Source organism: Pyxicephalus adspersus, chromosome 1 (assembly GCF_032062135.1).
Source record: "Pyxicephalus adspersus chromosome 1, UCB_Pads_2.0, whole genome shotgun sequence".
In the NCBI taxonomy this organism is placed as follows: domain Eukaryota; kingdom Metazoa; phylum Chordata; class Amphibia; order Anura; family Pyxicephalidae; genus Pyxicephalus; species Pyxicephalus adspersus.
Genome location: NC_092858.1, coordinates 59,520,829 through 59,547,993, shown reverse-complemented (window position 1 = coordinate 59,547,993; position 27,165 = coordinate 59,520,829). Strand labels below are relative to the sequence as shown.

General features: G+C 35.2%; 1 protein-coding gene across 1 annotated transcript in view; it reads left to right on the top strand.

The window, feature by feature from the left end:
• Positions 1-27,165, top strand: part of UGGT2 (UDP-glucose glycoprotein glucosyltransferase 2) — a 149,773-nt gene that overhangs the window by 72,638 nt on the left and 49,970 nt on the right. Inside the window, exons 19-25 of the mRNA XM_072400833.1 lie at positions 457-555; positions 7,064-7,158; positions 14,560-14,766; positions 18,134-18,265; positions 22,156-22,283; positions 23,349-23,444; positions 26,830-26,932. Coding sequence (XP_072256934.1) covers positions 457-555; positions 7,064-7,158; positions 14,560-14,766; positions 18,134-18,265; positions 22,156-22,283; positions 23,349-23,444; positions 26,830-26,932 — 860 coding nt within the window. The remainder of the gene's footprint in view (positions 1-456; positions 556-7,063; positions 7,159-14,559; positions 14,767-18,133; positions 18,266-22,155; positions 22,284-23,348; positions 23,445-26,829; positions 26,933-27,165) is intronic.

Below are 27,165 nucleotides of genomic sequence, written 5' to 3'. Positions count from 1 at the left end.
TTTCAGTGATGGTCTATCATCTACCCCTTCAGAAATCTACCTGTTCGGTTACTGCTTCAGTCTTTCCTATTAGAGCAGTGACCAAAGCTGTGAAAGGAAAATGGTCTGTGAGTACTATTGTGCACAAGATGTGTAGTCTTTTGATCTTTGTTCACTTGTATTCAGTTTAAGAATACCAGGTCATTAATCACTTAATCCTTGTCTTTTGCTTTTCCAAAATCATTAAAATGGAAATGAAAGTTACAGAAATTCTTTGACTATGGAGTATTTTAGCCTTCTATTCAAAGGTTCCTAATAAACAACTGTTTATTCTTATACTTTTTTTAATCCTTCGTGTACAAATTAGTGCAATGGTTTATAAGGACATTTTACAAATGCATGAATACATTTTTTGGGTATTTTAAAATTACATACAATTAATAAATAGATGACTTAATTATATTCTTGTTTTTGCAGCTAAATATGATTTTCAAGATTTCGAAACATTTTCTTATCTGGATTCTCAGGACAAAAGTGCAGTTATTTCTGAAAACATGAAATATGTAACAAAAGAAGGTATGGTTTCATTATTGTTTTTTTTTTTTTTATCGATACAAAAATAAATACTTTTGTGATATGACATCAGATGAATATAAAAAACTGCCATGAAACTACTAGGAAAACATGACCAGCAAAATAGAAAGAACCTCATGTTGTTTTCATGACTCAAAATTTGGTGTGAATGATTGCTGCTGATACAATAGCTGGGGCTAGGTACACTTGAGTCAGAAGTGAAAATTGAGCCAGGGAAAGCACAATGGACACTTCTGGGTAGTGCCTTTCAGTTTTTGCTATCAGGCATCTCTCTACTACACGAATTTACCTGTTATGTCTGTAGTCTAGTTGTTTGTAAAAATAATTTGAATACCTGTTTCTATTATAGGAGAAGTATTTCTAGACAAACCCCTTGAAAGGTTCCCTACAGCCTGTCTGGTGTCTCAAGCTTTCAGTATCAAAGTTTTAGTACCATGTCATTTTTCTCAGTTGTTTACTTCTGGTCATGTGCCAATATTTTGTCAGGGAATGCGAAAATATATTTCAATTTAATTATTTACAACAATACACTCCGTATTAAATCTTTTACATTAGTTTTACATATAACATAACATGTATGCAAATTTGCTACCAAATGAAAGCACTATGTGTCATGAAAATAGTTTAAGGTAGGGTAGACTTCAAATTCTAAAAGTGTGGAATTGGGGGGCGTGTCCGGCCAGCATCTAAGATGGCCACTTAGTTTGTGGGATCCGCATCTGTGTGAGCCTTCAGCGACTTTAACAGCGACGTGCTGCAGCTTTCCCTACCTTTTCGTGCTGATTCTGGAGCCTGAGTAGCCAGATCATCCAGCGGCAATGACAAAGAGGAAAAAAACGAAGAGTGAGCCGCAGAAACTAACGAGTTTCTTCAGGCCGCAAGACTCTCCTGCTCCACAAGATGGCGCAGAGTCTGGAACAGAATCCCCTACAGCTCTTCCAGAATCTTCTAGTGCTTTCTCATCCTCAGCTGGGGGATTTCTTAGCACAGAGAGAACGGACCTTGGACCCAGAGAGTCACCTATCTTTGTTAAAACTCCAGCCTCTACTCTTAAGCAGGGATCAGATTCCACACAGCCTAATTCATATTCTCCCTCACGACGCAGGCAGACTTGTGTGTAGCTGACAGGCCTCCTCCTCCTCAAGGTGTTCGCTCTACTACACTTGAGAATTTTCCGTACACTATAAAGATCTATCAACTTCCAAAATGAAAGAGGAGATGATTTCTCTGAAGCATTCCTTGCACCAAGATATGGCTGATATGTTTACGCAGCTGAAAGCCTTAATCATCATGATAAGAGAATACACCATCTAGAAAAGAAAGTAGAAGAATTCTCCTAGGCCCATAATGATCTTGTGGATGTATATCAATAACATAGTACTAAGTTAAAGTGGATTAGACAAAAGATTGCAGATTTAGAAGACAACATTAAACTCGGCGGTATTCCGGAAGCTGTATCCCAATCGGAACTGATTGGTTATCTTGCAAGTTACTTTAATCAACTTATGCCTACATCCTTGGATTCTGATCTCCTCATAGATATAGGGCTCATAGAATCCCTAAACCAAGCTTCTTGTCACCTGATACACCGAGGGATGTGCTAATACAAGTGCACTTTTCCCATAAGAAAGAAAAATTAATTGCTATAGCCAGGAAATCACCCACATTGCCTGAAGAGTATAAGCATATCCAGCTTCATGCAGATCTCTCTCAGATCACAATACAAGCTAGGAAAATATTCTTGCCACTCACTAAGATCCTGAGAGACCGAAAAATCCCTTATAAATGGGGATTCCTTACAATGCTTCTTGTATCTTACATTGGGGGGAATTAGCCAGTCTCTTCTGTACAAGCTGGGATGCAGTTGCTATCAGAATGGCAAATCCCTACTGCAACTTCTCCTAGATGGCTGGAATCAGAATGGACATGATTTATCCTTTTCCTTTGCAGTATGCACCAAATTGTTTATCTGTGGATTCTTCATTCCTGCTTGGCTCCACGGTAGTAGTAATTTAGGATCAATCAGGATGCGGTGCCCTTCAACGTGTCCTCGCCCAACCAGTAGTTCATAAGCAGAATCTCTCTGCCCATGTGCCTAGAATTTTTGACCAGGATTTTTTTTTATTCTTGGTTACTGGATTGAACTCTTTATGTATATCTTTACCTTCTTTTTCTTGCTTTTTTACCTAAATTTTTCAATGCTGGTCATCACTTATAAATACAATGATACAATGCATAGGGCCCAAAAACTAAGAATTTACATCATGTACCATACGTATGGGGCTTAAGTTTTTATCCATCAACACTTGGGGGCTAAAAAGCCCTTTTAAAAGGTCATCACTCATAAAAGAAGCCCAAGCTAACAAGGCTGACATTCTTTTTATTCAGGAATCCCATTTTGTCAAGGGAAAGGTGCCATTGTGGAGTCCGTCTTCATTCCCGCACAGATATATGACCAATGCAGATGTAAAAAAAATGAGGAATTGTTATTGCCATAAAGACTCTGTTTCTTTCAAGTATCAGTCTCATATTGAAGATCCCCAAGGCAATTTTCTGATATTAGTATGTCAACTGAATACCATTCCCTTTACTTTTCTTAACATCCAGGCACCAAACACGAAACAACGCCTTTTTCCTAAGAAAGTTCTAAAATCGCAACAGTATGCCAGGGATCTTTAATTCTAGGAGGCAACTTCAACGCAACTGCTGATTGCCTAATGGACTCAATCCACAATTTCGAAGAGATCTACAGTCCAACTAGCAAAATTTTGTTCAGATAACAATCTCTATGACATTTGAAGATGCCAACATGGCTCAGAAAGAGTCTATACATATTTTTCAGTGGCTCACACTTCATACTCCAGGATCAACTGTTTCCTGACCAACATCTGGTTATTACAAAGGATCACCTCCTCTTCCAAAAGAGCAATCTCCTAGTTGGACCATGCACCTGTTAGTATTGAAATGAATTATTCATCAACTACTCCTCAATATATCTAGAGACTAAATACTTTCCTGTTGTCTCGGCCGCATGTTGTGCACCAGGTGGAGGAGGCACAACGGCTCTTCTTTGACACCAATGACCTTGAAGAAACAGATTGCTTTATCCTATGGAACACTCATAAGGAATTTATCAGAGGTGTTTACATTAATATTTGTTCTTATGAGAGGAAGCAGAGGCAGAAACAGATCACGGATCTCCTTGATCGCAATAAAACAAATGACGCACTAAATGAAGTTTCCCCTTCTCAATGCTTATCAAACGCTTTGCTGAAAGACAGAAACCAACTACGTACCTTGCTTCTATACCAATACGAAAAATCTCAACGTAAATTTAGGGCACAACAATATGCATTACATAATAAAGCAGGTGCATATTTGGTAAAACGCCTAAAAGCTCTGATATCTCCACCCCACAACCTAACACTGCTAATAATGAAACCTTTTTACGCAAAATGCAATTACCCTTTTTATCTACTGAGCAACTTCAGTCCCTGTCTGCTCCTTTTTCTACACAAGAGATTCTCCGGGCAATTAAATCTCTTCCAACAGGCAAGTCCCCTGAAGCAGATGAGTACCCCAATTAATTCTATACATTTTTCTTCCCACATAATTCCATATCTAAAGAAGGTCCTTGATCTGGCTGCCTCTGTAGGAATATTTCCAAGTGAAATGTTACAAGCTGTAATTGTGACAATCCCTAAATCCGGTAAGGACCCAAAGCATACAAGTAACTATAGACCTATCTCGCTTCTGAATACTGATGTTTTTGCAAAGATCTTAGCTAATTGATTGGAAGATATCATTCCTATTTTGGTCCAACCAGACCACCAGGATTTGTGAAGTATAGGCAGTCTCCTGATGGCACTAGGTGCCTAATCAATGTTTTAAGATATGTTAAACTCCTCAAACAGCCTTCTCTGCTTCTATCTTCAGAAGGCATTCGACAGAGTGCACTGGGGCTATTTATCCATGGTGTTAGGTAAGTTCAGTTTTACTGGTAACATCAAATCAGCTATTATGTCCCTTTACTCCAACCCATCTGCAAAGATTTTTACTTTGGGAGCTATACCGCACTCCTTCCCAGTCACAAATGGCACCCGCCAAGGGTGCCCATTATCCCCAATAATCTTTATACTCCTACTAGAACCCCTGGCAGAATATATACAAAATAGCCCCACTAATAAAGGTGTCCAAATCCAGGATAAGATCCATAAATTAGCCTCTTTGCAGACGATATTATTTTGATTCTAACCGATCCTGAGAAGTCAGTGGAGGCTGTTCAGAAAAATTTGAGTGAATTCAGTGCGGTCTCCTACTACAAGGTTAATGCATCTAAGTCTCAGATAGTAGGTATCCATAAACCTCCATATCCTAAATTGTCTATAAGGAATTTTTTCCCGTATACGTGGGAAGATAAATCAATAACGTTTTTGGGGATTATTATTACGTCCTTCTCTGCACAACTGTTCCAAGTCAAATTTTCTTCTCTGCTATCGGAGTTACCTAGGGAGCTAGATCTCTATAAAAGATGTGAAATATCCATGGCACAACGCATAGCAACAGTCAAAATGTTTATTCTACCCAAAATTTTGTATCTTTTTCATTCCATTGTGATCTCCCTGTCAAAAAATGTATCGCTGACTTACAGGCTATGCTTTTGTCATTCATTTGGGATAAAAAAAGATGCGCCTTTAAAATATTGACGAGACAAAAGGTATTTGGTGGCATGGGGATTCCAAATTTACTACATCAGCTAACGTTAACGCAATGGACATATTGCGGCGTATCTGAACTGAGAGACGTTATCACCCCACAAGGTATCAAACCTTTTGTTGTGCTGCAAACCACATATGGCTTCGGCATCTCAATAATTCGTCCAGTTTAAAAGCTGAATTCATTATAGATGTGTCTTTGAGTATTTATTTACAACATCCCTCAAAACAACAAGGGAGCATATCTAAATATTATAATGTACTCAGTGATAACATGGTGTTCTACCTAATTACTCATATGCAGAAATGGTCCAAGGAATTGTGTGCACAGATCTCCCTCTATTCGTGGTACAAACCTATACAGCAAACCAGATTTTCTCCCACTCACTCTGCATTTTGTTGGAGACAATGTGGAGATATAGGCTCCCTTTTGCATCTACTGTGGTATTGTAAATCTATAAAATCCTATTGGACTCTTATATTTCAGTTGATATCTACCCTCACACTCATTCAAGTCTCCCCCTCGCCAGAGTTGGCTATTTTACATATTATTATTGAACAGTTCCCTGGTACAAATGGGACAGTTGTTACTGTTCGCAAAATTACACTTTACAAAATTGTGGAAGACAACTCAAGTTCCTAGTTACATGGATGTTATTGCTGACTTGAATGTATGCTGTGCATATGAACAACCATTATCTACCATACATAGTTCATATCTAAAGTTTCTTAATAAATGGGAAGTCTGGTTTAATCACCCTGTCCACCCCTGTACCATTACACTTTAAAAATATACAATTGCTTATGTATAAGGCTGGTATTGTGATGGCAAAGGCATTAGAAAACTGGATTCTTGTTTTGTTTTGTCTTGTTCTATTCTGTTTCTATACCCTCTCCTTGTAAGGATTTCTATTTTTCTCTGTTATCTCTCTCATTGTTTGTAATATGTACGGAAAAACTCAATTAAAGGTATACTGAAACATAAGTGTGGAATCGGGACATCACCAAAAAAAAAAATATATATATATATAATATCTTATATTTTTTATATAATAATAAAAAAACAATTTAGGACACTTAGATGCACTGCTTAAAAAAAAATCATTTACATATTTATCATTGGTTACACAAATATGCAAAAAAATATCTTTCTGTTTCTTTTATGCCATAATATATTTTAATCTAACACATGATAACCGGCACTGCAGATAAACACTGCAAAGTGACCCACTTTGATTGAGGTGCCCACTGGCAATAGAGAACCAATGTAAGTGAGCAGTTGTTTTTTTTAAGATTCAAAACATCATAACATAAAAAGGTAATTTACAGGAGGAACATTCTGAATACCCTCTGCCACTCAGCAACAGTACCAATCTCCGTCTTAAATTAGTTGAGTCCCCAGTGACCCACCAGATAAAGCCATCATTCTTTTCTTCAAGCAAGATATATTACCATCAAGCTCTATTTCAGGATGAGTTTACTGGCCAAATTCTGTTTACTCAATTGTCCGCCTAAGTTTGCAGTAGGTCAACAAATAAACTCATGATACAATGCAACTCTATGCATTTTTGCTAAATATAGGATAGATGTATAGAACACTGATTATTGTCAAATAATTAACTGCTTTGTTTGTAATATCGCCCAAACATTTAATGTGAAGAAATGTTGCATGTGAATGCCTTTTGAATGTGGGCATGTTAAATAATCACATTGTTTGTGTAGTGTTAATAATACCAGCGCTGGAATGCTTAGGCTCTGCTATTTGTTATTTTCAGATGAGGATGTAATTTATGCAGTCACCATCTGGATTATTGCTGACTTTGACAAGCCAGCTGGGAGACAACTGCTTGCTGAAGCTGTGAAGCACATGGTACAGTACTACTAATTTTTATTACTTAATATTCTACTGTATCTAAGATGGGTATTGAGCCAAAATTGGTGCTTTCATGTGTTTTGTGCATTTTGTAAATAAATGATTCCTTTTGGATGACAAGGATGTTTATTTTCTGCGTATCTGGAGTAAGGTAAATGTGTGCATATTTTTGTAACCTAACAAATGTTTAAATCAAATTGGACACGTTCATATATTTCTATGCCCACATTTCTACTTATAATGCACTTTGCTAAAATGTAGGTTACTGTGGGCATGCATGAAAAGTCTGCAATACAAATGTTAAGACCTTTATTGATATAACCCTGTATTAAATTAAGATGAGAAGAAAAGAAAGTCCCAATGACATCATATGACTCAACCCTAACCACCCTTGCCCACCCACCTACTCTACTGATTACTAAGTTTTACAATTTTGAGTAAAATGTGGTTGTATCTAATATATGATTGTTTTATTAAGTGTTTTAACATTTAAAAGGAGTGTTCTGAAAATGTTAGGCCATTCAGATAAGAGGTTAGTGACAAGAGGAGGGTCAGAATGCAATAGTGATGAAAGACTTGTTTTGCATTTATTTTGTTTTTGGTTATCCTCCAGTTTGACCTCCAGTCATGCTTCCAAATAAATAAACAACCTTGAATTGCTTTCCAAATATAAATGGCACAAGCATAAGTTTCAGTGTGAATCTCATGTGCAGACTAAAACATCTTCAAGTTGTATAAATATATCATAAGTTCAACTCAAAAGCACCCATTCTAAATATCTACTCCTTAAATGTGTGGTAGTATGCCTGTTAGGACATTACAGGACCATTGTAAGGTAAGCCAACAGCAGTTCTGGAAATAGTTGTGAAACCCAACAAATGGTCTTGACTTTTGTGCTGCACTGGTTCATAGCAGGTGTCTACAATTGAAAAGATTTAAAATAAACAATTTGACTTTAAATGTGTTGTATGTTTTAGCTTTCGAATGAATACATTTTTTGAATATAGTTAACATTCAGATCAGTGATGATGCAATATTAAGGGGAAGATTGGTAGCTTTAATAGTATGTGGGTTTGATGGTATGGAAGCGTTTTTGTTTAAAAGCCTTCACTAGCTTATGGATCACTTCCTTTATTGCACCTGAAATTGTTTTCGGAAAGCTGCATCTTAATATATTCAAAATAGATTGCCGGTTCTTTCTGCTATCACACTTCATGGGCTGCTAAATTAAGGAAAATGCAGTATTTCTGCCAAGAATTTGTCCTAAGTAGGCTTCCTAAGAGGTCAGGATTATTAGACGTCAATATTCACACAAGGAGATGAGTTTTAGTAAGATAACAGCAAAATTAGATTTTGCAACATAAACTTTTTGCAATGTTGTCAGCTCTTTTATAAGATATGCTAAGTTCGGTGTAACATATATTCTTTGTTGTGACCCCAGCAGCAACAAGCATGTCACAGTAAATTACAAGTTCTGGAGCCCAGTAGGTCTAAACTTTAGTGTTATTACTTAGGCTCATACCACAGGGCTTAAACTTTGCAGCATCTTTGGCTCTAGACAATGTCAGCTTTCATTTACTGTACACAGACCTTTTTTCTTTAGTACTGTATATATTATAAAGAACGTGACTCGGTAAAGACTGTTTGTCTGAGCTTTGCAGATTACTTCTTTCTTCTTTTATGTTTTGCAAACACTGAATCGCTGCCAGTGTATACCTTATCATGAGAATAATTATTTCTAAAGCCTAATTTGGCTCTTCTGAAATCCTTTTACTTTAAGTCTATGTGTGCACCAATGATCCTGCTGGAGCATGTATTATGCTCAGGTCAATATATTTCTGGGTGGGGGTGGGAAAGGGGCTAGGGCTATGTACACACATCTGATGATTCTCGGTCCATACGAGCTGTGGGAATTGTCTCAGATGAGAATCTGGCCTGTGTAAAGATATTTTATGATGTCAGTTGTGGATCCTCCCTGGCTAATCCATGAATGACCGCAATAAAAATGAAGGGAGGAGAGTGCAGTGGGGTGCCCCACGCTCATCCCCCCCCCCCCCTCCAAAGAACAGAACTATGCTGTATGTACAGGGATTGTTTATTCATCTTTCAGTTGTTTGTCGCTGAAAACGATCGTGAAAGATCATTTCCCATGACAATATTTGTGTGTGTGTACATAGAGAGAGTCTTTCGACAGCCCCTTAATCACTATGGCGATTTACGCCCCCGTTCAGCTGTGCAGACCTGTACCCTCTAGTTTTATAATCCTCCAAAACACATGGGAAACATGGGTTTTAATATCTCCAGTATTTACAAAGATTGAAGTGGAATCAATAAGTAGATTTTTTGTTCTCAGTAATAATATAAAAGCATTTTGAACATTTTTTTTTAAATGTGCTTGCCAAGGGGCTAGTCAAGGGGCATTTATGCAGTTTCAGGGGGGAGGAAAAGCCTTTATCTTACAATAAATTATAATAAATTCCCCTAGTCACAGTAGTTTAGGGAATCAAAATTGTTGATCAAATCAGAAAACATAATATGTATAAATATCCCACCCTACTAATTTCGACATAAACGTAAAGGTATGGGAGTAACCAATTTCTTTATATATGGTTTTGAGATTGACACGTTCATGTTCTTATTTTGTCACAAAATCATTGTGAACCTTCTAGTCCCACGTTTCTTCAGACCCAGGTTCAAACATCTCTCTAAACTTCCAACTATAAAGAAACCATATAGCATTATGGTTTCAAAAACTAATATAAATTTATCATCCTTAAAAAATGATTGATCAGTACACTTGCGTATAGACCAAAAAGCAACTGTGTGTATCAAGCCATGATTCTTCATATAAAGCCCAAAAGAGACTAAATGTTATTATCATTAAATACTATTTTATCTATAATTGCTGTAGTCATACAGCAACCACCTTAATAGTACAGATTACCACACTGTTTTACTACTAACTTGTCAAGAACCTTTTTTTAACATCCACAGTATTTTAAAAAAACATTACCCAATACAAGAATAGCTATATAATCAATGCACACTTCAGAAACAATAAATCTATTATAGGAAAAAGATAATATCAAATATGATAAAATCTATGCAACCTAGGTACATGTAGCTCCTCATGTTTAGACAACTGAATTTTAAGGAAAAGCTTAAAAAAGGAAAACTTTTATTTTAAAACATATTACCAATAAATCAAGATTATCAAATTGCTTGCCATACAAAAGCCATTGTTAAAGTACTCAAATTATTTTTACAGGAATGGTTGTTAACTGTCTAATCCCTGGAATGTGTTGGCCCTTCTGTTGGATCCACCTTGACTCTATTTGAAGTAGGCAGTGATCAACCTCACCTCCTCTTTGAATGGAATGTAAGCAGTCCAAAGCAAAAAAAGATGAATCCAGTTGGGTTGTAATTGTGGATTTTTGCAAAATGCCACACTCGGGGGATAGGAAATTACCAAATGTTATGTCCTTAACATGTTCATAACTTAGTTTTTAAAGGCCTTTTTGTTTTTCTTACATAAAAGGCCATTCTTTGTAATAAAAGTTAGAAAATGTTTTTACTCAAAATCTCTTCCATATGCCTGTATAGTGACTTTAGCTAATCTATCTCTCAGAGAAAGATACCTTCCAAATAACAAATTGGGGATTTTTGCTGAGATATTTGCCTATGCAGGAATTGGATTGCAGTATGTCCTAGTATTTTTATAATATATTCTGTATATCTTGTGACTATGAAGAAAAGTTCATGATACATTTTTTGCTTTAGCCACATTCACGTAGCCGATCTCCAAGATTGTTTGCTGCTTCTTGAAATGGCCTATCATCAGAACAGTTTCTACTGATTCTTATTTATTGGCCAATAGAAATGCTATCAATCAGGTGTCGGGGATACAATCAGGTGTCTTGGATGAACACTTTGGGCCTTTAAAATAGTGTTGGCTGCAGTGTTTGTAAAATGTTGTCTTGATGTTATTGTGTCTATCTTTATAAATCAATAAATCTCGAAATGAACTACATTGGTTGTCATTAACAATAGAATATTTAAGGTTATGCCAGAAGATGAAAATGTCATCAATATACATAAACTATGCTAGGTTGTGCCTGGCATATTTTGACATTTTATAACATGAAAAATGGATCCAGTGAGCACATATTGTTCCCATTGCTAGACCCTCACCTGGAGGTAGTGGAATCCAATGAAAAAAAAATAGGTTGAGTGTCAGTATGAATTTCAAAATTTCAACAAATTTTAAAGAAATTCATTATAAAGCCACAAAGTTTAACTTTTTGTAAAAAAACGAAAAAGAAGTTGATCACTTGTATTCCCTTGTCATGTGACCAAATATTACACTGGGGAACACATTTTTTGTTGAGTTAGATCATACACTTTTTTTTTTTTTTTTTTACTAATTTTTGGGTGGTGAATTAAGAAAATACCCCATTTTTTGGTATCACGTCCAGTTTTTACTATACAGGGTACCCTCCAATTTTGTCAAAAAACATACAAATTTTACATACAATGAACAAATAATAAAATAACTTGAATGTACTGTTTATTTAAATTTCTTTTGTTCATACAAAGGATTTGTTACTCTGCCATTTATTTTTTTACAGTAAAACATTTGAAAATTATTCGGGTAAGCAGTTAAGGTAAAAATGTATGCTTATAGCTTTCCCTGGAAGTTTCAGTGTTAGGACAATCCCACCGGATGCTCCAACTAAAGTCAGACATCATATGTACATCCCTGATACTGTCCTTCCATGACCTTCAAATATTGGTGGAATCGTTCAGCTTGCTCATCACTGTTAGAAAGATGGCTATACAGAAAATACACCTTGATGCCCATATTGCAACCAAGCATTTTGTAGCTCTCCAAGAGTTTCTAGACAATTTCTGTGTAATTATTTGCTTGTGTGTTTCCAATAAAGTCCCTGACAACGGCTTTGAATGATAACCAAGCATTCTTTTCGACTTCTGACATTGTCCTGATGAAATGTTCATCTTTGATGAGCTGCCAAATCTGTGGACCATCAAACACACAGGCCTTTTTTGTTTTTAAAATTGGCTGTGAAATGCCAAAATTAGGTACTTGAAACAGGCTCCTTCAGTTGGCAAAGCTTTAATGAACTGCTTCATCAGACCCAGTTTCATGTGCAGAGGCGGAATATAATATTCTTTCTATCAACAAGTGGCTACAGTACAATGATTGGATCACCTGGTTTTAGGGCAGATCTTGGAGGCCAATTCCTTTCCAGCCAATGCCTCTCACGAGCTCTGCTGTCCCACATGCACAGATAACAGATAACCAATTGTGTTGGTGATATTGCAACAATTCAATGACTCTCTTTATGTCTGCATATTCCTCTCATAGGGAAACTGAATGGCCAATTGGGACTGACCCAAATATATAGGACACACTTTAGGCTCCGCTTTGAACTATCGAATAGTTGCCGTTCAGTTGAGTTATAGATTGGAATTTCCAATTCCTCCATTAGACCAGGTATGTTATGGCAATACACAAAGCCACTGTCCACTTCTACTGCAGAAATGCAATTTCTCTGGTTCGGAAAAACGATGCTTTTGTTCTCTTTTTTTTAAAGTAAGTTTTTCCCCTACGAACAGAGTCCTCTTTAATTTCAAACTCTTCATCATTGTTGTCACCTAGTTCATCACGATAATCATGTTCTTCAAGAGAGGGTACTGGGATTTCATCTGAATGAGCCACTGGGCGTATAGCTGATGGTGGGCTAGGATACTCTGTTACATTTATTTTTCTTAATATATCCTGAAGTTTTCTACTATACAAAGTAACAGTCACTGAAATGATCTCCTGGCTCCCGCCAAACCATAGGTATACCAAATGGCATCTAATCATGCGTTCACTTTGTCCACATCCGTAAACCCTCGACACACTGTTTGCACACCTTATGAGGGGCCCAAGACTTATCTTGATTACCAAGTTTAACTTTGAAATATGCCAATTAGGCTTGCTCTACAAATGTGCTGATGTTCGCCCTTTGACTGGGAAAGGTGAAACTGCCACAAATAATACAAAATGAATCAGGGTTGTTTAGGCACGAAGGAGGAGAAAAAGAACCAGACATGATCTGAAAGAAAGGAAATACGTGTGTAAGTAGAAAAATACATTTTGCTTATTCACTATGTAGAGCAGCGCACAACCTCTGACCACACTGTCTTGCGTGTAAATGAATACCCGATACAAATCCATGCTACAGTAATCGCAATTATATTAGCGGTAGAGAAAAATCTGATGTGATAGAACAACACTAACTGCAGTTTTAGAATTGGCATACCTATTTTAGTGTAAATAAACCTAAAAATTGAAGTCAACAAAAAATGTGTTCAAAATTGTTCCCCAGTGTTATTCAGAAATTCTACATCTATTGCAATTATTATTCCTTTGTCATGTGACCAAAGATTATACAGACATTCCACATCTATTGCAAATAAGAGAACATCAGGGGGTAGTTGAATGTAATGTAGAATTTGCAGAATGTGCATTGTATTCTTAATGGACAATACATAAATCATACATGAGTAATAAATTATTAATTGTAAAATTACTGGTAGATGATTTTATCTTTTCATCAAATTTTTATTGATGTTTTTTGTTTGGTGGAAATAGGGTAGATTTTTTTTATTTCTCCACTGGAGAATGTTTTAAAAAAGCAACAGTTGATTGTGCCTGTTTATCTACATTGGTCAATGACTCTTTAGTCTTTGTATTAACCGAAGTTGAACGTGATCCTATGATATTAGAACTATGATTCATAGGTGTGTGTAATCTCCCTGTGAGGTTTTTGCCTGATATCCTGTTTGGGATGTTGGTGAAGGGACTATATGTTAGTGTGGCTGCGCTGTCGGTCTTTGAGATATGTTTTGTCTATTAGCCCTTGCCCCAAAGCTTTATAAACAGAGCTTTATAAAGAATCTAAAGAGTAAGAAGAGAAACTTTCAGGTTGCATACTCAACCTCTGATTGTAAGCATGGAATGTTCGAAGAATCCCTATTTCTAGATCTCATGATTGTTCTATTTTTCTATTTATAGGCTCTCCATATTTGTTTGTTTTTTGTTTTTTTATATCCTCCTACAAATACATCCATCCATGTAAAATTATTCTAATGCTGGGTTAAATACCAGTAATTGAACTTATTATGTCTGTATGTTTTCTGTGTTTTAACCATACAGTTTTTGTTTGACTATTTCTGTTGCAAACACATTAAAGTTAACAAATAATATATTCATGTAAAAGTGTTAATTAAATATATGTACTCAAATACACAATACCTTTTCATTAGTTCAGTATAAATTGGGAAATATAACTGTTTGCTAACATTTTGCATATGTTTTTCTTTTGTTAGAAAAAAAGTAGCATTGCTCGACTTGGTATCCTTAACAATCCCACCTCCAAAATAACTGAGGATAACACTTTGATATCACGTGCAATATGGGCTGCTTTACTTACACAAAAAAGCCAGAACATGCTGACATTTTTTACAAAGCTTTCAAAAGAAGAGACTATGGATGCACTTACTAAAGGGCATAAAATCAAAGAGTTCCTTGTTTCGGTAAGCAAACATTTTATTGCTGTGTGAATTCTCTTGTGATGCGTGTATATTAGGTGCAGACATAACCTGCAATTAAATTAAACCTAGTGATTCCACTGCACTCTCCCCCAGGAAATAAACAGAAAGCTGTTTTATTTGTACAGAAAAACAATTGCTGAGCCCATGTCATGGAATGAAAAAGCTATCTCTGCTATGCATGTAGAGTGCAAACTCGTTTGTATATTGGATATCAAGAAAGAAAATATGGTACTCCTGCCACAAGCTTTAACCTCCCTGGCGGTCTGATTATGTTAGTATTTTTATGTCAAAAGCAGTATATTGTTTTGCATGGAAATTTGTTGTTTAATATTTTAGGCCTGTAATTCATAGGAATAACTCCCGGGTATGATAAATTTGAAACACAAATTATAAAATATAATAAATAATTATAAATAATAATTATACAAAATATTTAATTTAATAATTTTAATAAAAAATTTAAATTTTCTTTACATTTGTCCAAACAAGAGTACAATAATAGAATAAACTTTTGGATTTATTTTTCATAACTTTTTTTACTGTGATCAATGTTTTAAAAGCAGATTACAATGTAATCTGCTTTTAAATTTCCACCCAAGCCACTCCTCCCCAGCGTACCGATGCTTCATGCATCACATCGATTAAACCAAGGATGTGATCCAGAAGCCGGCCAGGGTTCGCTAGAGAACTCCGCTGGATCGAGGGGAGCAGGTAGGTTTTTTATTTTTGCTACCCGAGTGTGGTTCGGGGTTACTGCTTTGGGTACATAAAATTCACCCCCACCCACACAATTGGGGATCACCGTCTGGGGGGTTATTACACAGTGAAGATAAAACACAAGACAGAAGGTTTTTTTGGCAAAAGAAATATTTAGTATTCAAGTTTCATATACAAACAACAGATCCGGATCTGTCTTAGATCCAAGGGTATATACAACAATTCCTAGTTTTCATCAAATAGGGAAAAGTAACATTGTCATCAAAATGTGTCCCAGTAGGGCACGAGACAGCCCTGGCAATCGTAAATACAGAATAGGACCCTGTACAATATAAATTGCATACGTGGACCTGTTGGTACCCGACACGTTTCGCTTCCTCAGGAGTAGCAGTACATTTGTGGATCTGTAGCAAGCACAGTGGCAAGTACAGGATACAGTATGATCCTAAGTTGACAGAAAATCTTATAAAGCGACTGATTATACCACATCTCAGAGATTATGTATTTCAGATATAGGGAATAGGAAGCAACAATGGTGGTACCAAATAGATACCTGTATGTCAGCGGTCCCCAACCTTTTTGGCCCCAGGGACCGGTTTCACGGAAGCAAATTTCTCTGAGGACCGGGATTTCTATTGTTACTACATTGAAATCTATACAAAGAAACTTATACAACTTACCATAATGCAGAGTCAGTGGGATGCTTGTGCTTGGTTGGGTGCCGCTTCGTTTTCAATCATGGATGATGTACTCGCGGCCCACTGAAAACACCGCCGCGGACCGGTAGTGGGCCGCGGCCCGGTGGTTGGGGACCGCTGCTGTATGTGATTGCTCAGAAGTGTGCCAGATGACAGTTACAGTGTCGCCACTTTCTCACAGGAGAGGCTGCAGACCTCTCCTCTCAGAGATTTTTTACTGTTCTTGGACCTCTCATCTGGCACACTTCTTCTGAGCATTTACATATGGGTATCTATTTGGTATCACCAAGTTTACTGTTGTGATCTTCAGAAATATGTTACTTTCAAATCCATGCAGCTTTAGAGGTCACAAATGAATTGCTTTATAGCGTTATTACTTCTTAAAGGTATGGGGGAAAAAATCACTTCAAGGTTGGGTGGCTTGGTTGGTTGGATGAATTGGTATAGGAAGTCTGTAAATATGTGGAGTACATCTTCCCAATGCAATTTTGACACCTACGCTGAACCTAGTGCTATGTTTAAAAAAATGAGGTCTAGGGACTGACCCCCACTGTGCTACTTTTATTAAAAAAAAAAGATGGTGTTTATCTGTGATACAAAAACTTTTTTCAAATACTCTTATTAAAAAAAAAAAGTCTGCATACTTTGCCTTTGAATATTTAATGCTATTTTCTTTCATGCACATATTATTTCTGGTAAGAATGTAATATGCAGACCTATTAAGGAATGCCCACAGCTAATATAAGTTTATTGCTTTTAGGATATGTAAAATTCAAGCTGTACAGTCTAAGCATGGATTTGATTTCACAAATGAGTGGCTAGATTACTTCATGAATTAGTAGACAAAAATTGTGTATTCTGCGTTGCTTCTGGTCCCTGACCCTTTCCCAATACAAATGCTAATCAGAGTTCTGAAGGACTTCTTCTTGCCAATCAAAACATAGATATAAAGTCATTTCCTGAATTTACATATAGATTAAAACTGGAACATATTATCTTGCCACTTAATTCAATGATACATCTCCTAGCAGTCGTTACCCGGTATGTAATCGGTTTAAGGCATCTTTTATTTAAAGTTGTAAACTGATAGGGTTTATTTAGAAGCACCAACCAAAAACCTATAAAAATAAAGTATACAGGGGCAGTTTTGCAATGAAACTAGAATGATGTTGTTGTAAAAAAAACAAAAAGTGATTGTGTTTTAGCCACACAACTTATTCCTATTTTATCGTGTTTGGTTTTTTTTTTGTTTTTTTCCTGTATTTTATTCTTAAAATATGTGATACATTACTGCTTACAGAAAGTGGAAACTAAGTACCTCAGTATTCTGGGCTTTCACTCTATTCTACAAATAAAGGAATCCAGCACAAACCACCAAACTTTGGTAGTATATTAACCTTTGCAATCTGCCCACAATTCAGACTTTACTCTTTAATATAGTGGGGACACTTTTTAAGGTCTGAAGGTATAATTTACAATCAACTATTAATATTGTTACCCAAATATATTGATTTTAAAAAGATGCAGTTTTTGGTTCAGGACAGGTAAATGATCAAAAATGTATCCATTTTCTAAAAAGATTAGTACAGGGAGACCTAGAAAAAGCCAAAGTGCATTACGTATGGTATTAATGGCAGTGTGCCCCTATTTTTAATATATTTAACAGAGGTGGAATTGGTGTTTCATATTTAACAAATATTATACATATTTGTTTCAAATCTCTATTATATATAGGTTAAGGCTTGGTATAGTATTGCCTTTCTTTTACTTTCTGGGATCAGTTTTCTCAGTTTTCTGGGATCAAAAAGGATCAAAATAAAAAATATTTAAAAACATTTACTTGTGGTTCCTATGAATAGATTATATATCTACACATTTTGTTCTAAGCTTTTCTTCTAATTTTAGCACGATGTTTGATTTTATTTTTTCTTCAGGAAATGAATAGTGATGTCTTTGAGAAGAAGTATAACACACTTGAATTGGACATACTTCGGTCTCAGGAGCTTTATTGTCGCGACGTTCTTAAATTATTACCTGGACAAATGGCTGTGATCAGTAATGGGCGGGTAAGACTATTAGATAGGTTTAGTACTCTTTAGTTATATTTTTGACATTTGAAACTTCAAATGTGGCTACAAAATATTACTTTTTTTTTCATTTATTAGTCAGATAGGCAGTTGGTTATTTGGTGTAGGATTTTTATTAAGGAGGTCTGCTCCAGAGCAGATATTCTCTATGGGCCAATTATTTAGCTATAACTATATTAAAATTATTATTACTTAATTAAAAAATAATTATTACCTAAGGTGTGTAAAGAATGAATATACTGTATTTTGGGATGAATGGGGCTTTCTTTTGGTGATTCTAAGACATATATATTATACATATTTAATTACAATGATTGGGTCTAATGGGTTTAAATACAGTAGTTATTAAGTTATATTTTCATTGAGCATTGTTTTTTTTTTTGTTTTTTTTTGTGGAAATAGGGAAAACAATTTAGGACACTGCTGGGAGAGCATTGGAAAACACTGATGTGCATTTGTTAATGTTTTTTTCTTCTATTGGCAGAATTTGATCCTTAGATATAAAGGAATTGTTGAATTTTTGTGGTATGACAAGAAATATGGCCTAATCATAAGTGTATGCAGTTAAAGGGAGTTAAGTGCTGTGGTTTATAGGCTATCTTGTGCTGCTCTGCATGCCGTTTAGCCATAAATAAAAGCTTACAGGCAATTATTACACTGTGCTTTGAAGATAATTATGTAAGTCTTTAATGGATAGTTTAACACTTCAAGTAAATTTAATGCATTTTATTTTCACATTATCGCAGAAATATTGAAATTTGCATTTTTTTACCTTTTTTTTCCTTTGCTCATTTAAATTCTTTTGGCAATTATTCCTGCAGCGAGCTAAACAGTTTATTTTTATTTTATTTATTGCACTTTCTGGGAAATGATTTTTGGCCACTGGCTTTTTCCATCTATAATGGAACAGAAGTGAAATGGATGGGTTGGATCCACAATCCATCAATTTAACAGTCTGTTTTATCTGCAGAATATTCTGTCTTCTGTAGTAAAATGTTTAGGCTTGTTACCTAAATTATGTTGGTTGAATGGTTTCTTTGCAAATTCATCTTTTTGAATAAAGCATGACTTATAGTGACCTTCAGTTCTGGGATCCTATTTGAAGTTCCCATTGTGAACCCCAAGTATATTTTGGTGGCCTGGCTGGTATAGCTAAATAGTAGCCAAAAGTTTGTAGAGTAAGGAGTCCTTCCATAGTCCTCCAAACACTGTAAGGTCATTTTTCTAAGCTGTACTGTATGTATTATTGCCATAGCAATAAATATATTCAGTCGTGTATTATCCTGCACTCACTAACTTTTCATATTCATTACTGAACTGTTACTTATATGATAACACCTCTGTCGCTTGTGTGTCATGTGTTGTACCTCTAGTTCTGGTTCTAGTTGGAAGAGTTCATATAGATTTATGCACTTTCCAGTCACTTTATTAGTACTAGTACTGGGTTGGCTTCAGAACTACTGTAATTCAATTCAGATTCAATGAGGTGCTAGAAATATTCCTCAAGGATTTGGGTTCATTATTTAACATTATAACTTTACAGAGTTGCTGCAGATTTGTTGGTTACATATCCATGATGAGAGTTTCCCATTCTAGCAGGTTCCGTAGATCATATCCAATCGATCTTGTATCCCTCAATTTGACAAGAGGTTAACACCCTCCTTTCTGATATCTATTGATCCCTAAACCAAGACTTACAAATCAACTATTTGTGGCTACCAATACAAGGTCCAACTAAAGCTCCAAAAAAGAAAAAAAACCTCTTGGTACAACAGTATCCAGGTGTCTAACAACTGCAAAACTGGAAACCACCCATGATGATCCAATTACAAGAATTAAAGATATTCAATAAATGGAACAGCTAACTGCTAGAATATACAACCACATAGATGGTTGGGACATCTGGAGTAACTGGGATCTATATTTTTCATCACATCCATACTGTTGAACTGAGACACAGATGGACTCCTTACAGGATATGTCGTTCTTCCTTTCCTTAACTGCACTGGATGCCTGGCCTTTTTTTTTCCTATTTAGTTGCTTCAACAGCTTGCCATGTATTTGGCCATTTTACGACCCTCAAGGCAAATATGTATATCTCACAGAACTATAAAAGAGACATTAGACAGCATTATTAGAGATACATAAATATTTGCATTTAACCTTTATATACATGTTTAAAAGTCCTACTGCTTCTACCATTTTTTTTAAGGTTTACTGCTTATGTTAGTTGCTATAGACTTCTCTGAATCTTTAATACACTGTATGATGTTCTTCTGTTCTCTCCAGAGCTTTGTAACTTAAAATTAAAAAAAAAAAAAATACATTATTAAAAGCTAAAAAGTTAACTCCCTGACTTAGAGCTAGATAATGACGTCAGACCTTTCTGATCTGCATACATGTTAAAGGTCGGTGACTCAGAAAGTATTGAAGCCAGTGGGGTTAGCATAACAGTCAGACAATTTTGAGTGAGGTCCATAAAAGCAGCCACTAGATAACATCTATATAAAGTTTCCAAAAAAGGCAGTGAAAGCAACTGCATTAAATATCTGTAATTAATGCATCATTTTTGCCATAAGTTACAAAACAGCCATGTTATCAATTTATCTGCTGGTTAAAGAACTTACATACTGGACATATCAGGCTTGGATTGTATACTTTATTTTAGAAGAATACTGGCTGTAAGTGACAACTGAAAGTAGCTTTGTTTAACTTGCATCAGGTCTCTGTACAAAGAACATAATTTGAAAAAGTCCACATCTCATCTGATCTCTCATAATACATACACATGTGTGTTTTCCCAATGGTCTGTGTAAACAACACTCAAGTAACTTACCAGTAAGTTTTGGACTGTTAGAGAACAACTTTTACTTGTAGAAAAGAAACCAAAAACATTTGAGCATTTGTACTTCATGTGACTGGGTTTAGATCAGTTTGTAAAGTGGTCTTCCCTTACAGGAAAGGCACATGCCTAAAGGCTTTTCATACAATTCAGTGGATTGTTCAGTGTTAATCTTCATTGTTTTAGGGCATTCAGTCCTTGTGATTGGGTTTCCAACTCAACTCTGTAAACCTAAAACTGAAATTGATCCTTTTTGGCAACACACAGAAGTTTATTACCATGCACTGTGGTTCACTGCATTGCAATTATATTGTCCTAATGCATTGGAGTGTCTTAATGCATTGTGAATGTAGGCATGCCCAGGAACTGTGTTTTGCGGTAAAGCTATGAAGCCAGCCTCGGTTCTGAGTTTAGTATTCTGAAATGGAACCCATGAAAATGAATTTTTCGAAAGCTGTTTTTTTAGAAGCTGTTATTACCAATAGGTTTTTTTTTTAAGGTTCAAACTTTGCCACTAAAATCTTGATCTTAGATTCAATTAAAGAGTTTCAACCTAAAGGGAACCTGTAGAGATAATAATTTTCAAAGCTGGAAGGTCTGGGATACCAAATATTCAAGTAGATCAATGACCTTCAACAATCATGCAAGTCTAATGTTCTTACTTTGCAGACTGCGCTGACTTCATGCATGGTTTTGCATGGTATATCAGTCACTGCTGACTTAAATGTTTAAATAATATGTTAGTAGTAGCAGCTCCCATTTTACTGTAGGCTATTGAAATACTGCTCTACTACATTGCAGAAAAAATAGGTAAACACTGGAGGTGTATTGAAGCCCTCCTCTATTTTATTATTTCTATTTTTCCCTTGCACATGATTAAGTATGCTTTGCAAAGTTAATTTCCACCTAACTCACCCCAATCGCTTAGCTAAGTGCAAATGTTCTTACTTAAAACATTCTCTACTTTCTAGTAAATCGATGCCAGTATACTTGTTTTATGCTACATTAGTGCTGCTTTATTCTTCAGCTGGTAAGCAACATAACTCCAGAGGAGTTTCATGAAGAAGACTTTCACCTGCTGGAAAAGATTACTTATACTACTTCAGCAGACAAAATAAAGAACCTTGTGAAAAAGATTACTTTTCCATCAAAACGGTAATAACTATTTTTTTCTTTCTTTTTTTTTTTTACATGCGTTTAATGAAAACATTTTGTATAGTGTACACTCATTCTAATAACAATTTTGTGGAGTGTTATGGTACTTGGTTGTATGTGTATATGTCCTCCAATGCCAAGAATTAATTCTGTGTACATGCATGGAAGTTGCAATGTTCTGTCCTAGCCAATCAAGGCGGCTGAAGATCCTGAACCCAGAAGAAGGCCAGGTAAAGATGACGGTGCCCAAAGATGAAGGAGCAAGGACAGTTAAGTGTAAATAAAAAATTGCGATCAGGCAGGTTAGCTTATTTTATTGCAGAAGGAACATCAGCTGTCCATTCTGCAATACCAGACCTGCTCGCTCGCGGTTTCTTTAATGATTACCTTTAGTTTAGCATTGAGTTAACATTTGAGTATAAGCCCATTTGAAATTATATTAAGTAAATAAATTATTAATTCTTCAATATGAAATGTTGTGGTTATGCATGCCTCTGTTGAAGCACTGAAGACCATTTATATTTAGGTTGCAAAAGTATGTCTTTATCATCTATATTTCTCTTTTCACACATAATGTGTGTGGTTCATAAATTGCTTCTTTATGTAAGCGTGTTAGAAATCTGATTAAAAAGACCAAAACAACTCGCACAGTCTTTCCAAAATAACAGCAGACGCCTCCAATTAGTATGCCTACAAAAATGTTCCAGCTTATGAAAGACTATAATACTTGGGGAAAGAAAAAGTCATTATGTGGAGAACAAAAAAAAACAAGGAAAGAAAAGTTGTAATAAAAACACATCAGATAAGATCTAGCAAATGGGCAGAATAGCTCCTTGGCTCCAAGATGAAAAAGAGAAGGAACAACATTGTGCAACTACATTTTACTTCTGCACACCTAACATTAAATAGAGGTGTTCTTTTTTCAAAAAGGTAAATTTGAATTGTCAATTTGTCATAGGTCAACCCTTTAAATGTAATTGGTAAACTATCGTTCTTCTTTCATATTTTTTTATGTATTTGCTCCATGTTATAATAAAAATTTCACATTTTGGTATTTTTAAGTAGTGGAAGTGATTTGGTTATGAAGGTGGATTCTCTTCTCTCATCTATGCCCAAAGGGGAGTCTAGGCAAGACTTAAAGTTTGCAAAACAGAAACATAGGTAAGAACTCGCATGCTGATATCGATTTAAAGGCACTGTGTGTGTGTATATATGCAAAATTGCCCATTTTTTTTTTTTTTTTTTGCATTTCATCGAAATAACAGGAACATTTGACAACAAACCATGGAGGTCTACTGTCACTGATTTTCAAGCTGATTGCAAAGCCCAAAAACATCCTGCCATTACTAGTACACTGTTGCAATGATTAGAACTTGTAACTCCGTTAGGCAGGGTCCTCCCCTCCTCCTGTGTCATTTTTTGTATTTGTTCTGTAATAATAATAGAGATTGACAAGGAAGAAAATTCCAGTATTTTCTATGTAGGTTTAACTTTTTACAGAGAAACATGTGCTTTTTTTTTTTTATTTTAACTTGATTTCTAGTGGTCAGAGGTAGATGGATAGATACTTTACAGAATGTGTCACATCCCAAAAAAATTGGATTTTCTTATTATCACAATACAATCACGGAACTTAAGGCATACTTTTAAAATATTCAAAAAATATAACTTTTATTCCATACATTAAACATATTTTTTTTTTTGGAACATGTTTCCATAGCCTCCTCCTTTAATTTTGGTGATAATATGTTCAGGGTCTTTGCAATTAAATTAAAAAGTCAAAGGTCATAGACTTCAGTACAAATAGATTGAGTTAGCAGATTTTTCATTTCTGCATGTACTTTAGACAAAATTTTACTTTAGTCAAAAGGACTATTTTCTAATAAAAAACCACTGAATTTTGACAGCTTATTTCTATATGAAACATGTACAGTCACCTAAAGAGTCCTGTGTTTATGGAAAACCATGCCTATTTTAGTGATAAAAAAGACAGAATTTATTGTGTCCCCCATCTAACATTGTATTATGCCATGGTTTGTAAATATGATCACTGTTGGAGGCATTTCAGGTTTTAATACACTCTGAGAGAGGTGTTGAGTGGCATGTCCAGGCAATACCTAATATTAACCTTCAGACCTCGCTCTGCACCATTTAGAGCTTATATCAGCCTTTTTGTTTTTGTTTTAACATGTTTCTAAAGGGAGAAACATTATTTTCATAAACTTCTTTTATTTTGCCTAGTGACCTCACCAAGCTTGTAGAATGCTTCAGAAACAGCTCCTGGGAGCTCAGTTTCAAACATGCTAACATGCAAGCTTTTGAGAGCAGTAATTTTGCTGAGAATTAAATCAAATATTTAGAGTGAGAAATTAGTGGGAAAATGATGGAGTTTTATAGACCTGACAACACTGCTTGGGATTTTATACTGGCACTTTTTTGTCAGACTAAGTGGAATTCATATCCAGTTTCCTTTTCTCTGTCCCCAAACCTTAGCATAATACTTTGCTGTTTTCATCAAGTTTAAAGAATCAAATTATCCATGTCTATGTGGATATTGTGCTATTTTAAACAACAACAAAAAACCCTACTGTGGAACTTACTTAAGATTAACTTTTGTTTTAGAATCATATGTATATCTGGCACTTGTTCATTTCTCTTGGCGAAGTTGCTGACAGTCTGTTCATCATGAGCAGCTCAAGAGTATTTCAGAACATTTTACCCTAAAACTTTGAGGTCTTTCAAGGCTGGACTTAATTTTTTTTTTCACCACAGAAAAAAATAAGGGTAGTAAATCAGTAACCTAAAATAGTAAGCTGGTAGTATAATAAGATAAATTGCCAATTTCAATGTATTCATGTTTTATAGTAATTACTGATAAACAAGTAGTGAGTTGAATTCTGGATGTCTGGAAAACATGTTAATGTTTTTTGATGTTGGCAAACAGAATCTCTGCTGTATTTTATCTGTCACAAAGTGTGAGTAAATAATCACACTCTTATCACTGAACAGATGAAAAAGTATACATAAGTTATTTATAGTATATGGCAAACAAATACGATTTTATGAGCAGACCTTCAAATTGCTTCTTTCTTTACCAAATACGTCTGTCAAATGAAGTACATTTAACTGTAGATTCTGTGCCACCTGAGTCTTTTATAGTGAGAACAAAGATTTCTCTGTTTGATCACTATGAAGAGCGAACATTTTCTGCTTATACTGACAAGGTCTGTGAGTAAATGCAGCAATAAGTGAGACAGATGATACAACAATATTAATTACCTCAATGTAAATATTTTATAGTCTGAGGTATATTGGCGTTAAAGCAGATATATAGTTCAAGTAATATATTTGTGTAAAAAACAAAAATTTATGCAAATTCAAATGCTCTGATTATTGCCTCTAAAAATGTGTTGTTTCTTGGTTGTAATAGTACTTCAGTATATTAAAAATCACTGACCCAAAAATATGACTTCCTGGATCTGCATCCTGGTTCCGGTTTAGTGACTAACTGGGAAGGATAAATTATCCAGCAGTATTTACTATTGTTTAAACTGTTCCTGAAATATGTACATTTATTGTAATTCTAGATTTGTTGCATTGACTCCCATTTTCAGTTATGTATATTTTTGCTTATGCATAGCATATTCCTGGTTATAGTGCTCTAGAAAAAGATATTATTTTTAGGTCCCCACACTGTGTAGCAATTAGCCATGAAATATAAAAGCATGGAAAAGGTAACAACCATGTCAAACACATCTTAAAATTAAATATACACAGTAATAGTACAGGTGTTCAGGCCTTTAACAGTTTTGAAAACTTCCACAAATTGTAATCCAGACAAATGAGTTAGCATAGTCTAAAAACGTAGAGGTAAAATCTGCATATTTTGTCTTTTTTTTTTTTTGTTTTTTTAATTTTTTAAATTCTAAAAATACAAGGGCAGTTTCTTCATTTTGACATTAACCAAACAGGGCCCTAGATTCCTAAATCGGACCATTTGTAATTTACATTTGCATTTGAAACTTGACGCCACCACCACCCCCTTACTGGTTTGATGAAAAGTTGCCTATGGACCTAAATCACAGAAAGATATTTTATTCCCTTTTTTAATCCATTTTATTAGCAGAGAGTATAATCCAAGCATACATTATTTTTTTTCTTGAAATGATTCGGAATTCTCTATATTCTATCAAAACCCTATTTAATGTACAGCACTGAGTAATATGTTAGCGCTATATAAATACTGTTAATAATAATAGTAATGGTTATAAAAATGATCTAATAAATATTAAAAATAGAAATAAAAAAATGTGCAATGTGCTATAGTCATGGTTTTTCTGCTATTTATATCCATTCAACACTGCTGAATGCCATTTAGTAAGATGTCACCATTTTAAAACTAAGCAGTACTATCTGCAAAGTTGGAACACGGTTTTTCCTATTGTTTCCCTCCATATTATTTTCCATATGTCTACTGAAAAGTATTGAAAAAGATTTCTAACTACAGTGGTAACCATGACATTTTGTCTTATTCTTTTCTTTTCAGTCTTATCAAAGCTGAACCCCAAGAAGAGGGACCTTTTATTGATGTAGTTGCTGTTCTTGACCCTTTGTCTAGAGAAGCCCAACAAATGTCACACTTACTGATTGTAAGTGAATAATGTATTTAGAACATTCTTGAATGTGTTGTGTGTTATGTTGTAGAGGTTCATTTAGAAGTGGGAGGATAAATAGGATCAGTCATATTTTGTGTCTATTTTGTCTTAATTTGTTTGATTTCCTTCTAAACATTCAATACATTATTAAAGTAAAATCAAGTTGTCAAAGACTAGTGTGAGAGCTGGCACCTTTTCTACCTGTTCTGGGGTTTATATTATTAACC